Genomic DNA, 16503 nt, shown 5'->3' on the forward strand with positions numbered 1-16503 from the left:
CACAGGTCTTCTTAAAAATGAAAGCAGCAAGCTGATTGGTTGCTATGGGCAACTGGGCAAGTTTTCCTCTGCACAGGTTTTGATAAATCTCCCCCAACATTCTTTCCGAAAATAGTGTTTTAAACTTTACTAAGTGGAAATCTTTGAGCCTAATTTTGAAATACTCATGTGATCTTATTATGCAGTTTATGTACTTTGCTTCTTCTAAAAAAGTGAGTACATCTCTTTCCCATTTTTGTCTGAATTTTTTTTGACATTTGACCCAGCTGAATCCTGAAGTGATTGCTTTATAGGAAACTATTATGACTAGGTACATTCTATCCGTTGCCGTCACCTTTTTGATTGCTTTTCTTCTTTATCGCCACCAGATTGCATATTTTCCCTCTCACATGGCATCAATCATTTAAGCTTTCCAAATAATCTATGTCTCTTCCATCATGCACCAAAATCTGAGAAAGTAATACATTATAGGAGATAGATTGTATATGTTATCTGAATAAACAAAATGTTATTTTAAGAGATGGTGGAGCAGTCACAATGTAAGGGCTTTACACACTGGTTCCATATAATCTGTGAGCTGTACTGAGCCACAATAGGGCACCCATAACCTTCTATGAACCCTACTCTTCCTCTACATCAGTGTTGCCTCCAGCTGTTGCAAAACTAAAACTCACAGCATGCTCCGACAGCCAATGGCTGTCCCAGCCGTTAAATAAAAACAAACATATGTGGTATCACCGCATGCAGAAATGTCCGAATTATAAAAATATATAATTAATTAAACTGCACGGTCAATGGCGTACGCACAAAAAAATTCCAAAGTCCATAAGAGCGTGTTTTTGGTCACTTTTTATATAATGAAAAATGAATAAAAAGCGATCAAAAAGTCTGATCAACACAAAAATGGCACCACTAAAAACTTCAGATCATGACGCAAAAAATGCGCCCTCATACTGCCCCATACGCGAAAAAATAAAAAAGTTCTAGGGGTCAGAAATTACAATTTTAAACGTATACATTTTCCTGCATGTAGTTAGTATTATGATTTTTTTTCTAGAAGTACGACAAAATCAAACCTATATAAGTAGGGTATCATATTAATCGTATGGACCTACAGAATAAAGATAAGGTGTCATTTTTACTGAAAAATATACTGCGTAGAAACGGAAGCCCCCAAAATTACAAAATTGAGTTTTTTCCTCAATTTTGTCGCAAATTTTTTTTTTCCATTTTGTCATAGATTTTTGGGTAAAATTACTGATGTCATTACAAAGTAGAATTGGTGGCGCAAAAAATAAGCCATCATATGGATTTTTAGGTGCCAAATTGAAAGAGTTATGATTTTTAAAGGTAAGGAAGAAAAAAATGAAAGTGCAAAAACGGGAAAAACCCTTGGTCCTTAAGGGGTTAAGCCAAAGTGCACTATACAATATGTATTGCTCTAAAGGTTCCTAGACTGATTCTGTCACAGCAAGGTGGGTGGACCTAGCAACAAGGACCTAGACCAGTGGTTCCCAAACTTTTTAGGTTCTCAACTCACTTAGTGTATCAGGATTTTACCAAGGCTCCCTAGAGTCACAACTTATGTCTATCTAACCATTGCATGCAGTGTATATATAGTAGGTAGGCCCACCTCTGTGCCCACATAGTAGTTAGGCCTCACATTGTGCCCCCATATAGTAGATAGGGCCACCCATGGGCCCCCTGTAGTATTAAGCACCCCTGTAGTAGCACTGGTATCTTCTTTAGTAGTATTAGCCCCCCCCCCCCCCCCCCGTACTATTTTTTAGGGTATATATATATAGGTAATATAAGGCCCGCTCTAGTAATATTTATTAATTTGTAATATTAGGCCCCCTACAATATTATTAGGTTCCCTTGTCGTCTCCTCCATAACCCACCATTGGGGTGATGTTGTCTATTTGGCATCAAAGATGTGGTGATAGGGCGATTGACACCAGCGCTTATAAGTATGTCCAGAGTGTGCCATTACCCACCTGGTTGTTATTCCTCTATCTTTAAATATCAGCCCAATCGGTGATCAATAGTGTGGTAGTGTATTGATGTTGATTGTATACCATACACGGGGGGGGAGGTCCCAAGGTAAAACTCTATTGTTGTAGACCAAACACTTTACTAGTAATATTTATCTGTGTATAAAAAGTTTCGATAGTGCACGAAGATATAGTGCTTAGAGAATGAGCTATACAAAACAGAAGTGATTTATAGGTAAACGATAAGCCCCGTCTTCCACAACAGCAAAACATATAACATCACATTGATTAACATAACAAAGCACAAGAGTATCAACCCACCGTCCGGATGAGATATGAGAGGAAAAATTTCTACAAGAATCCGGTCAATGAACCTGACCCATATCTTGAAAACTCTTCTAAAATTAATTTTGTGCATTTATCATAGTGACAGTTCTACTCCTGTTACCCGCACTTCACCGAGAAGAAATAGTGCAGACATCCATAATAATTCCGCTGTTTACAGGGGATGTGCTCTCGGTATCCATATTCTGCAGGTTTTCTTAGTACTTTTTTGGGCAATAACTTTTCTCAGCTCTTGATGAATGAAGCTCGATTATTATAAAGCTAAAGGTCGTAACTCCGCTCATTTCTGAATTATGCTGTTAATTGAGGAGTTCTCCAGATGATTGTTCATTATTAAAAGAGTTGTCTGGGTTGGAAAAATTATTTTTAGATACCCTATTAGTTAATTTTGAGTACTCATGCAGTGTCTGGAGCAGGGTCGAGTCTAGGGCCATAGATGCCTGGACGCAGATTTGTTTTGTGGGTCCTCTGGTGGGCGTGGCTATACAATTAAGACAGTTCAACGTGACTGCACCAATTCAGAAACCAGCCTCAATGATCCAATCAGTATTCAGCATGAATAGCCATCTTCTGATCCCTAAAGCCAAGATCCAGATGTAGGCCCCACTGGCTCTATTTGAATGAAAAAACATGCTATACTGTAATATTTTGACAGCACCTGTGCCTCCATTCAGCTTAGGCCAGACTAGTGTCTTTGTTTTGGGGAAAAATTTACTCCTTGAGCAAGCAGTTGGCATCCCGCTACCCCTCAGGAGCCTGCCACCTGGGTATGGTGCACGTGTGCCCTGGCCACAACACAGCCCTGGACTGGAGGACCCAACACGTTCATGCATTAGAGAAATAACCCGCTTATTCCAAGAGAATATTTGAAATCCTTAAAGTGATGACAATGGGATTTTAGCTGATAAAGTCCCTAAGAGCCACCTAAATGTACACAGCTGTTTCTTATTCACTACATTTCAGTGGTCGGGACCGGAGTTTGGCTGTTTACCCTTACTACTCACACCTGAACTTCCTTTCTCCTACTTGCCTGGCCAATCACATAACAGTATTTACCTACTTTTGTTATGCCATAGTGCTGATGAAAGTGCACTGGATCTAAAATGCTTGCATCACCTTATAAATGGTGTGTGAAGAGAGAAAGGGGTAACTGATATACTGGTTTTGCAAAGTGCTATATAAACAGAGATAGCAGCAGCATAACAAGGAAGGGGTTACAGTAAGAACTTAACTGCCATGGATTATAATAATAACAAGCCAGCAGACTAGTGATGTGGGGATTACATTTAGGAGGCAACACTGTGGTCATACACCAGTAAATACACTGGTATTTACTTTAGGGCCCGCTGCCGTGAGCTTTTTGGGTGGTAAAAAATAAGAGGGGAGATTTATCAAAACTTGTGCAGAGGAACATTTGCTGAGTTGCCCATAGCAACCAATCAGATCGCTTCTTTCATTTTGCAGAGGCCTTGTTAATAATGAAAAAAGTGATCTGATTGGTAGCTATGGGCAACTGGGAACTTTTCCTCTGCACAGGTTTTGATAAATCTCCCCCAAGATGTATTCTATAATAACGGCATGAAACCTGTGAAAAATATCCCCACTATCCTTACTTAGACACTTACATGCGCATTACTTTTAATGGCCAAATGTTTTCTGTATGCATGTCCTTTATAGTGTTGTCAACTTTTTTTATATATATATTTTTTCCCAGCAATAAAATGGAATGGGGAAGGGGGATAAAAAAAGAAAAAAGGGGAAAGGGAAGACTGGGAAGGGGTAAGGATATAATCGCAAAAACACTGAGGACAAATGTCTTAACAAAAACATAAGGGTTACAACACTATTAAAGTGAGACTATTGGTAGCAAAGTCATTTTTTTTATACTATTGTATAAAAAAAATGTATCCTGACAAGCACAGTGTAAATGTAGCCAAAAGTAGTTATCATGTTTCTCAACACTATATAATATGTAAGCTCCAGTGTTACACCAGCAGACTATGGCTAAATGCTTCAGCCCAAGTGTTGATCTAATAAACCAAACTGACGGCATCAAAGTGATCCATAATGTTGTTGGTCCAGATCAGATGAGGTATGTTGGCTGGGATACAGGTGCAGAAATGCGTCCACAGGACACTTGCCTAAAGCCATAGCATTCTCGGTCGCATTGTCACCTTGCTATCACTGTTGGCTGTTATAGTTTTTATCCTGTATGTAAAGTAGCCCTCCTCCAATAGAACGAGATTTTGCTGTTTGGTGCCACCTATTCGAGATGGCCTGACTTCAAGTCAATGCTTGACCGCGTTAAAGAGCCTTGAAACATGACTGGGGAATGTAAACCAAGCCAGATTCTCAGTCATGTTTCAAGACTCTTTACAGGGAAAAAGCTTTTACTTGCTGAGTCACTTCCTCTAGTAGGAGCCCCAGTGAACAAGCTCTCTTCCTCCTTGATGAGGGCTATTTTACATTTTTTTCCCCAGGGCAGCATTGCATGGCCCATTGACTCTCTCCTCAAGGAGACACTTTACCTACATTTATCCTGGGTACTCCAGTGGCAAAAAAAAAAAAAAAAAAAATTTAAATCAACTAGTAGCAGAAAGTTAAACAGATTTGTAAATTACTTCTATCTAAAATCTTAATCCTCCCAATAATGATCAGCTGCTGTATGCTCCAGAGGAAGTTGTGTAGGTCTTACCACAGTGCTCTCTGCTGACACCTCTGTCTGTGTCAGGAATTGTCCAGAGTAGGAGCAAATCCCCATAGCAAACCTCTCCTGCCATGGACAGTTTCTGACAGGGACAGAGGTGGCAGCAGAGAGCACTGTGGTCTGACAGGACACTACACAACTTCCTCTGGAGCATACAGCAGCTGAAGTACAGAAAGGGTTAAGATTTTTATATAGAAGTCATTTACATATCTGTATAATTTTCTGGCACCAGTTGATTTGAAAATGTTTGTTTTCATCAGAGTAACCCTTTAAAATGTGTGTAACATTTTGTATGTGGGTTGTAAATAAACACAGAAATAATACATTCAATGGCATTTATTGTTCTTGTTTTGTGTTTGCAAAGTGCATTTTGTGCTACAGAATCCGCTGCTTACAAAAACATCCCCTCATAATATAAGATTTAGCTTCAGGCTTCTGTAGATTGACAGGGTTTAGCAATAATCTGAATGGCTGAATTTATGCATTTGTGGCCTTTTGAAGTATTTTAGGTGATTTGAACTCTATACACACGCCACATAGAGATAAAAATAAGCCCGTTTTCATCAGAATAAGCCCGTATTCAGAGAAGTACACATAAAAAGGCCCGTGTGATCCCATAGTGATCGTGCCAGTCATCTCCATTTTGATTTATTGTGCTCACATCTGTGGAGCACATAGGGTGTATAAAGAACAGCTTTCATAGGAGACCTTGTTTCATGTTGTGAAGACACCATCGGGTCTGGGAGAATGTGAGGGACTTTTTATACAGGACAATTACCATAAAGCATGGAATTAGCCGAATTAGCTATAATTGAAGGTTTTTCCAATTAATCCACTATAAAGGCTCTTTCATATGATTTTATATGACTTTATATTTCTTTGTTGTAGATGTGTATAATTCTTAATATAATCATTCTCATACTTGTTTAGAAACATTAAACATTATAATCTTATTACTTTATTATTATGGCCTGCCCACCATAGCAGAGTACCAGTGGGCCCAAGCAATAATGGTTTCCATCATGGGAACCAGCAACAGTGTGTTGGGTGCCCAAGCATTATTGATATGTATGGGGGGGGGGGGGGGGAGGGGAGCTTTACTAACATTTAGTGGTTTTTGGCAGAGCAAATATCCAAGAGTATTATACCACATTATATAACTGTATATATATCCACCAATCCTCTCACTAGCTGAAAGAAGGATGTTCGGCCATTTCACCCTCTATAGCAGAGCTTTCCACTCATGTTGCTGACACATTTTTAGACATGCATAGTTTTGTGACACACTAACATTTTTTACTAGTTAACTTGGAAATAATAAGAGATATGGACACATTCATAAACTGTATGTACCATCACTTGCATGTACCATGTTGTGCATCCTATGTTGCCCTGGGGAAGGGACCAACAGTAAGGGACCTCTATAGTACCACAATAGTAAACTACATATATAATTTCTTAAATATCAGTATTAGTACTACAAGCAGTGGCTGCTACTCCCCTGTGCCATTTCATCACCCCCCCTTATGATCCACTTCATCACCCCCTTATTACCTCCTGTGCTATTTTAATGACCCCCTTCATCAATCCCCGGTGTACATTTATGAACCTCCTGTGTCTCTCAGTCCCACTTCATAGCTCCACAGCAGACCCAGGTGCAAGTTTGGCAGCTCCCGCTCAGATCTGACGTATCCTGATGAGTGACCTCTTCCCGCTCCCCTCCTCAGACACTACGTCAGGAACATCAAGATCCCAGCAGCCACCACTGCGCACTGAGTTAAAGTGGCCGTGGTGCTGGCAACCAGTTCAATCAGGCCATGACCACTTACAAACATTGACCGGCAGCTGCTACCAAACAGAGCGGTCTTGCGACACCTCTGCAGACTGTGTTAACACTTTGCTGTATCACAGGACACAGTGTAGAAAGCTCTGCTGTATAGTTAAGCTCATGATGGTGTCAAGCTGGGAAAACTGTCCAGGGCTAATAGGGGCCACTCATGGGGACAGCCATCTTTCCACATTTATGGAGGGTTTGCAGCAGCTGCTATAATGTCACTGCTTCTCTTCTTTATTATCCTCAGAACAGAATAAAATTTCCTGCTACATTTTACTCTGGGACATATTTGCTTGCACCATTTTGGGCTATTAGCAGCTATGAATGTCTTAAGAGCATATACGATTCCCTGCTGTATACTCTTAAGACACAGTTCAACGCTCCTGCGATTTCAATATATCGATAAAACGGTCATTGAATGCTTCTATCTGTTGGTTAGCGTCTTCTTTTAGGGGAATCTAAGTGTTTGTGCTATAGATCGAACATGTATTTTTCAACAAACTCTGCCAGCGAACGGGAATTAATTTCCTCTCTGTCTGAATCCTTAGAGAAACACTTGTCCAGGCACAATGGATCAGAATTGCAGCATGCAACAAAAGCCGCTGATACGGTGGACAAAACACTTGTGAAATGTCCGTAACCACTCAGCACTAAAACGCTTGTTGCTAAGAGAAACATTATAACTTTAAATGGCCCCTATTGTAATGTTTTTAAAGGAAGGTGTTACTAAGTAAGAGAAGAATTATAGCACAAGAGAGAAACAATAGAACTAAGTCTTCTGTACTTCTCACTTCTGTAAAGGCCGATGTATTTCTAGAGCAACTAATAAACATAATAAGCTACTGTCCATTGTAGAGCGAGCAATATATAAGCAAAACAGATCAACATTTCTGGATGACTTAATTGGATTTATTCATCTAGTAGATTGCCAGGCCCATTGTATGTTTGAGTTACTGTTAAATGGGCTAAATGGGTTGTCTGGGAGATGGTATTGACAGCCTATCCACAGAATAGGCCCTCAAAAGTTGATTGTGGAGTGCCGACACCAACACCACTGCAGATTAGCTGTTAAGGTAAGCCATGGAGCTGGTAGTAAAGACCGTGTAGGGAGCTAGAAGCTTCAACTTTATCTATCTAAATTTGTGTAGTGGTGGCACCAGGTTACTGCAGCACAGCTCCCATTGAAATGAATGGGAGCAGCCCTGAAATTGTCATGACCTGGGTAAAGAACTGGTTAAGTGCAACTTACTGTTTGGCCAGACTCCTGTCTTTACCTACCTGGACGATTCACCCTAAATGGCAGCCTCCAACTGGGCATCAGAGTAGACAGAATAGTCAGACATACTAGGCCAGAAACACATGGGCAGATAAGGTACAAATTCACAAGGCTAAGACAGAGTTCGGACAAGCTTTGGACCAAGCCTAGAGAGTAGCATGGTACATAATTAGAAGGCAAGTGCAACGCCAGGGTCAAACCTAGACAATGGCATAATACAAAATCAACAGGCAAAGATGTTGTCAGGATAACAACAGTTGGTCAGGTCACAGGAAGTTAGAAGATTAGTAGGGAACAGGTAATACAAGAACATTGGTGATGGGAACAACCTATACCTGGTGCCAGTGTATACACAGAGCAGGTTTTAATTCCCGCTGTCGGAGTGCTGCGGTCACAGCTGATTGCCTGGTGCTTTCTCCTCCTGATTGGACGACAGACGCTTCTTTCACTGACAAATCACAATGTGATGTGCAGGGGCATTGTCAAAATGACTGAGGAAGCTGCTGGGCTCGCCAGGAGGAGACACCACTACAGAATCTACGGAGCCAAGGCTTTTGGCTCTGTAAATTTTTTACATCCAGATGTTGTGACTCATCCAATCAGTTATTGATGTAGCTAGGTCATCAACACCAATTTCTTGGAAAACCCCTTTAAGGGCCTACACACTTTGCCCACAGGATGCCACTCTAAATCAGCAACTTGTCAACCTGGTGGACCTATTGATTTAAATGAACTAGATATAGTATGCCACAGTCCATTTCTCGTACATATACTGTTTCTGTGTGAACTTAAAAGTATAGACCACCCCACACAGAAACATGATAGTGTTTTTGCAAAATGGACCAAATGTAGCAATTGTTAGACCACTTAGTGGGCCCACCTGGAGAATGTCGGCATATCTTTTTGACCACATTTATTATATTCCACTGAACAGGAATATAGCGGAATACATTGCCACTTGACTCCCATTATAAAAAAAGTTTTTCTAGTGAAAACCTGTATTGAGTAGGGTAGAACTTAGTAGAACTTTCCCTGTACATATTTAAAAACGCATTGTAAATATAGTATAAACTCAGCTGTAGGCCCGGGATTGGCTAGTTAAAGGGGTAGTCCAGTGGTGAAAAACATATCCCCTATCCTAAGGATAGGGGATAAGTTTCAGATCTCCTGTATGGGGCCCCGGCTTGCTGGCCAGATAGCACGTGTTGACCACCGCACGAAGCGGTGGCTGACACGCCCCCTCAGTACAGGGCTATGGCAGAGCCGGAGATTGCCAAAGGCAGCGCTCCGGCTCTGCCATAGAGTTGTATTGAGGGGGCGTGTCAGCCGCCGCTTCGTGTGGTGGTCAACACAGCCCCTTCCCGTGGGCTGCCGGGGCCCCGTACAGGAGATCGTGGGGGTCCCCATCAGTTCCTTCTGCTCTATAACATGATACCTGCAGATTGTACTGTAATGTATATATCATCTGCTCAGCTCCTCCTGCTCTATAACATAATACCTGCAGATTATACTGTATTGTATATATCATCTGCTCAGCTCCTCCTGCTCAATAACATGATACCTGCAGATTGTACTGTATTGCATATATATCATCTGCTCAGCTCCTCCTGCTCTATAACATGATACCTGCAGTTTGTACTGTAATGTATATATCATCTGCTCAGCTCCTCCTGCTCTATAACATAATACCTGCAGATTGTACTGTATTGTATATATCATCTGCTCAGCTCCTCCTGTTCAATAACATGATACCTGTAGTTTGTACTGTATTGTATATGTATCATCTGCTCAGCTCCTCCTGCTCTATAACATGATACCTGCAGATTGTATTATATTTTATATATATCATCTGCTGAGCTCCTCCTGCTCTATAACATGATACCTGCAGATTGTACTGTATTGTGTATATATATCATCTGCTCAGCTCCTCCTGCTCTATAACATAATACCGGCAGATTGTACTGTATTGTATATATCATCTGCTCAGCTCCTCCTGCTCAATAATATGATACCTGCAGATTGTACTGTATTGTATATATATCATCTGCTCAGCTCCTCCTGCTCTATAACATGATATCTGCAGATTGTATTGTATTGTATATATCATCTGCTCAGCTCCTCCTGCTCTATAACATGATACCTGCAGATTGTACTGTATTGTATATATATCATCTGCTCAGCTCCTCCTGCTCTATAACATGTTACCTGCAGATTGTACTGTATTGTATATATCATCTGCTCAGCTCCTCCTGCTCAATAATATGATACCTGCAGATTGTACTGTATTGCATATATATCATCTGCTCAGCTCCTCCTGCTCTATAACATGATACCTGCAGTTTGTACTGTAATGTATATATCATCTGCTCAGCTCCTCCTGCTCTATAACATGATACCTGTAGATTGTACTGTATTGTATATATCATCTGCTCAGCTCCTCCTGCTCTATAACATGTTACCTGTAGATTGTACTGTATTGTATATATCATCTGCTCAGCTCCTCCTGCTCTATAACATGATACCTGCAGATTGTACTGTATTGTATATATATCATCTGCTCAGCTCCTCCTGCTCTATAACATGTTACCTGCAGATTGTACTGTATTGTATATATCATCTGCTCAGCTCCTCCTGCTCAATAATATGATACCTGCAGATTGTACTGTATTGCATATATATCATCTGCTCAGCTCCTCCTGCTCTCTAACATGATACCTGCAGTTTGTACTGTAATGTATATATCATCTGCTCAGCTCCTCCTGCTCTATAACATGATACCTGTAGATTGTACTGTATTGTATATATCATCTGCTCAGCTCCTCCTGCTCTATAACATGTTACCTGTAGATTGTACTGTATTGTATATATCATCTGCTCAGCTCCTCCTGCTCTATAACATGATACCTGCAGATTGTACTGTACTGTATATATCATCTCCTCAGCTCCTCCTGCTCTATAACATGTTACCTGCAGATTGTACTGTATTGTATATATCATCTGCTCAGCTCCTCCTGCTCTATAACATGATACCTGCAGATTGTACTGTATTGTATATATCATCTGCTCAGCTCCTCCTGCTCTATAACATGTTACCTGCAGATTGTACTGTATTGTATATATCATCTGCTCAGCTCCTCCTGCTCTATAACATGATACCTGCAGATTGTACTGTATTGTATATATCATCTGCTCAGCTCCTCCTGCTCTGTAACATGATACCTGCAGATTGTACTGTATTGTATATATTATCTGCTCAGCTCCTCCTGCTCTATAATATGATACCTGCAGATTGTACTGTATTGCATATATCATCTGCTCAGCTCCTCCTGCTCTGTAACATGATACCTGCAGATTGTACTGTATTGTATATATATCATCTGCTCAGCTCCTTCTACTCTATAACATATTACCTGCAGATTGTACTGTATTGTATATATCATCTGCTCAGCTCCTCCTGCTCTATAACCTAATGCCTGCACATGGCACCCTTGAGCAAAGTATTGGCATATGTGCATAGGGCATAAAGACAAATAAAAAAAAAAAAAACATTTATTTTGGCAATATACCTAAAACACCAGTAATATAAATTGGCTTATTAAATATACCATTATTATTTATTTATTTTTAACTATGAAATGTTTTGTTCTTGTTTTTTAGATGCTCCAGTGGTTTTGATCGCCATCGGCAAGACTGGGTGGAAAATAGCTGTCCTGAAGAGGTAGTATGATAAATAAATGTTATATGGTCCCAGATTGGTGTTTAGCTGTGTGATCTATGATTTCAGGTGGTCCACTGAAGAATGGACATGGTACACATAGATGGGTACATATGAATGCTATTTTTTTTTTTCCTTAAATTTCCAAAAGGAATAAGAGAGGAATTGTACACTGACACTATACATAAGGAATTCAAGTATTTACAAAAGCAGATATGTCAGAAAAGATAGCAGGTCCTCTTACAATATCTTCATACAATGCTCCTCAGGTTCGCCATGCAAAATGAATGTAGAAAACGTCAAGGAACTGCTGTGACACATAATATACCATTAACATAGGGTGTCTATGTCATTAACATGACCACTGTTTATACACTTTGGGGGGGGTATTTATCAATTTTGCCTGTTGACAGGTTCTTTTTACCCTTTTTTTTTTCACTTTGGTTTTCGTGGACATGCACCAAATTTATCATTTGGTGCAAGTTGTTAGTAATTTTGGCTCAAGTGTTGAAATCAGCTGTTCCCAGCGCCTTTTATACAGAACTTACCGCCACAGAGGACGTGTATTTTACCCTGTAGAGCGGCCATTTCGGAGTCCCTCCTGCAGTATATCAGCAAGCGACAGAAGTTATTTTCTTTTGTGGGGTTTATAGCCACCATGTTAAATGGATTTTATTTTCAACTTGGCTATTTTATTTGTTATTTTTTTTGTTACTTTAGTGCAGTGGTCTTCAACCTGCGGACCTCCAGATGTTGCAAAACTACAATTCCCAGCATGCCCGGACAGCCGTTGGCTGTCCGGGCATGCTGGGAGTTGTAGTTTTGCAACATCTGGAGGTCTGCAGGTTGGAGTCCACTGCTTTAGTGCTTACCTTTCCTGAACCTGTGTGGCCATGTCCAATGCCGGCTCAACGGAGGGTGAAGGTTCCTCAGAGACAACTATGTCGCAGGATAGTATCGAGCAGCCCCGGAGACGTCGCCACTTTCACAAAAAAAATGTTTTTATGTATTTTGACGCCTTTACATTTTCTGACATTGCTAAGTGGGTTTTCCATGTGCAAAATTTATTGACAGTGAATTGCACCAAAAAAACAGGATTTGCACCAAAATTGCGCCAAAGATCGATTGGCGCAAATTATGAATTACTGACTAAAGTTAAAATCACACACAGGACCATGTAATTTTGAGAAAGTTGTAAAAATGACAGTGGAGAAGATGCGCCAAAGTATTGCGCCAAAGTTAGGTGAAAAAAAACACATAAATCCTTTGATAAATACCCCCTTTTGTCTTTGAATGATCAGGATACAATATCATATAATTCAACCCCCTGCTGATTTTGTAGTTTTCCCCCTGACAAAGAAATGATCAGTCTATAACTCTAATGGTCGGATTATTTAAACATGATAGACAGAATAATAATAAAAAAATATATAGCTGCAAGCAGCAATACAGGTGACCAAGCTGCACAGCTGGGGTATAGCACACGATTGCTGTGACCCCTTATGGTGGAGAAGGTGATCATGGACATGTCTGCTAATTTTCACATTGTTCTTACCAGTAATTTAAGAGAAAACTATGTTTGCAGAATATTGCTCAATCCAATATGGCGGCCAAACCATGTGATCCATGGTAATACAGAAAGTGATCATGAACATGTGAGCTAATTTTCACATAGTTCTAACCAGCAATTTCAGAGAAAACTATGTTTGAAGAATATTGCACAATCCAGTTTCCAGCAGATCTTTCTTACTTTTATATGTAAGGATTTGCTTTATCTGTATTAGTTACTTAGTTATTTTTCTTAAAGGGGTACTCCGGTGAAAACCTTTTTTCTTTTAAATCAACTGGTGGCAGAAAGTTAAAAATATTTGTAAATTACTTCTATTAAAAAATCTTAATCCTTCCAGTACTTATTAGCTGCTGAATGCTACAGAGGAAATCCCTTTCTTTTTGGAACACTGATGACATCACGAACACAGTGCTCTCTGCTGACATCTCTGTCCATTTTAGCAACCATGCATAGCAGATGCATACCAAATGCATACAAAGAACAGCATGGTGGCTCAGTGGTTAGCACTGCTGCCTTGCAGTACTGGGGACTTAGGTTCAAATCCAACTAAGGACAACAATAAATAAAATGTTATTATTATTATAATAATGTCAGCAGAGAGAACTGTGGTTGTGATGTCATCAGAGAGCATTCCAAAAAGAAAAGAATTTCCTCTGTAGTATTCAGCAGCTAATAAGTACAAGAAGGATTAAGATTTTTTAATAGAAGTAATTTACAAATATGTTTCACTTTCTGCCACCAGTTGATTTAAAAGAAAAAAGGTTTTCACCGGAGTACCCCTTTAAATCCTCACTGTTTCCTATTTTGGATGATATTTGGGGCTTCTCATCCAATTGTCAGGTTTCCATAGAGTTATGCTCTCAACAAACAATGGTCATCCTGAAACCAACTCATATTGTAACTTGAGGGACCCCTGTATAGCGTTCATGTATTGTATCTCCAGCGCTCTTATAGAGAATCCACAGAGCGTATGCCAACACACCATTCCATGCACAGGGAGAGGTGAGGCCACGTTGTGGAGATAGGGAATACGTTTAAAATTACTGCATTACCCTTTTAATAATGGAAAACTAAAAAGTTAAAAGTGATAGTGCTAGGATAGGGGATAAGAAGTCAGATCGCGGAGGTCCCGCTGCTGGGGACCCCCGGGATCTTGGCTGCAGCACCCCACTGTCTTTACTGCACAGAGCAAACTCGGTCTGTGCATAATGACGGGCAATACAGGGGCCGGAGCATCGTGATGTCACGGCTCCGCCCCTTGTGATGTCACAGCCCGCCCCTCAATACAAATCTATGGGAGGGGGTATGGTGGCCGCCATGCCCCCTCCCATAGACTTGCATTAAGGGGGCAGGCTGTGACATCACGAGGGGGAGAGCCGTGACATCACGATGCTCCGGCCCCTGTATTGCCCGTCATTATGCACAGAGCGAGTTTGCTCTGTGCAGTAAAGACAGTGGGGTGATGCAAACGAGATCCCCCTGGGGTCCCGCTGCTGGTGATCTCACATCTTATCCCCTATCCTTTGGATAGGGAATAAGATGTCTAGGGGTGGAGTACCCCTTTAAATATCACATCTCCATGTGGTTTACATGGGCACCTTGGAAGTAGGGAAATTAGATTGTAAGGCCCTTTAGGATCTAGAATGTGTATTACCGGGCGCGGTGCAGTAGAATGTGTCAGCGCCATATTAATAGATTATTTGTAACTAATAAGGAACCTTCCAGCACCGTATCCCTTAAAGGACTTTTAAATCCAATTCTTCTTTAAATCACAGTAAGTACAATTATCTCTTGTTTTGCCTTACATGGAACAGGGGCACTTATACCGCCAGAGAACAAATTAATGATTTCTTGGCTCTCGATAACAGGTTGTAAGCAAACGCGGTGAACGCATTTCGTATTCCAGGCAGGCTGTGGGTCTTTTTTTTTTTCCTTCTAGACTAAAAAGCATTCACATATGACCCAGTGCTCCATACTGGAGGCTCAAAGTGAACACTTCAAACCGTACACAACTAATGGAATCATAATGGAAGTACAGTGCAGAACAAGATAAAGTCCCATTTTAACCTTGCATAATTAGGCCGCATAATGGCATTGTCTATAAATTATACATGTATAGATACATTTGTTTCTTTTCAATGCTGAGTTAACAATTACATTTGTTTTCCATTACTGTCCCGGCGGATGTGACCAACAATATTAATTAGTCAGTGAATTCATTATGTATCTTTTATCCATAGATGAAGTTCATATACAGTGAGTCAAATAAGTATTGAACACTTCACCATTTTTCTCACTAAATATTTTTTCAAAATGTTCTGAAATGAAATTTAACAACCCAAGTAATCCATACATACAAAGAAACCGAAAGAAATAAGCACATACATTAAGTTATATGTAATAATGTGAAATGACACAGGGAAAGAGTATTGAACACAGTTACTAAGATTTATTTAATACTTTGTACAAAAGCCTTTGTTCAAGATGCCTCCTATATGGAGAAACTAGTCACATTCATTGCTCTGGTGGGATTTAGGCCCATTCTTCTACACGAACAGTCTTCAAATCTTGAAGGTTCCGTGGGCCTCTTCTATGAATCTTGATCTCCACTTCTTTCCGTAGATTTTCAATGGGATATAGGTCAGGTGATTGGCTGGGCCATTCTAGCAGCTTTGTCATCTTTCTGTGAAATCATTTGAGAGTTTCCTTGGCTTTGTTTTTGGGATCTTTGTCTTGCTGAAATTTCCACCCTCATTTCATCTTCATCATCTTGGTAGATGGCAGCAGATTTTTGTCAGTAATGTCTTGTTCAATTTCCCCATTCATCCTTCCTACAATTATCTGAAGTTTGCCAGAACCATTTGGATAGGGGATAAGATGTCTGATGGCTGGGGTCCCGCCGCTGGGGACCCCCTCGATCTCGGCTGCGGCACCCCAGACATCCGATGCACAGTGCAAGCTTCGCTCCTTGCCGGATGACTGGCAATGCAGGGGCGGAGGATCGTGATTTCATGGTCACGCCCCTCTCGTGACTTCACGGCCATGCCCCCTCAATGCAAGTC

General features: G+C 40.5%; 1 protein-coding gene across 2 annotated transcripts in view; it reads left to right on the top strand.

Annotated features, from left to right (window-relative positions):
- Nucleotides 1-16503, top strand: part of PLXDC2 (plexin domain containing 2) — a 578876-nt gene that overhangs the window by 482438 nt on the left and 79935 nt on the right. For both annotated transcript variants that reach the window (XM_056519248.1, XM_056519249.1), the window contains exon 10: nucleotides 11814-11874. In XM_056519248.1, coding sequence (XP_056375223.1) covers nucleotides 11814-11874 — 61 coding nt within the window. The remainder of the gene's footprint in view (nucleotides 1-11813; nucleotides 11875-16503) is intronic.

This window comes from Hyla sarda, chromosome 5, assembly GCF_029499605.1.
Source record: "Hyla sarda isolate aHylSar1 chromosome 5, aHylSar1.hap1, whole genome shotgun sequence".
NCBI lineage: Eukaryota > Metazoa > Chordata > Amphibia > Anura > Hylidae > Hyla > Hyla sarda.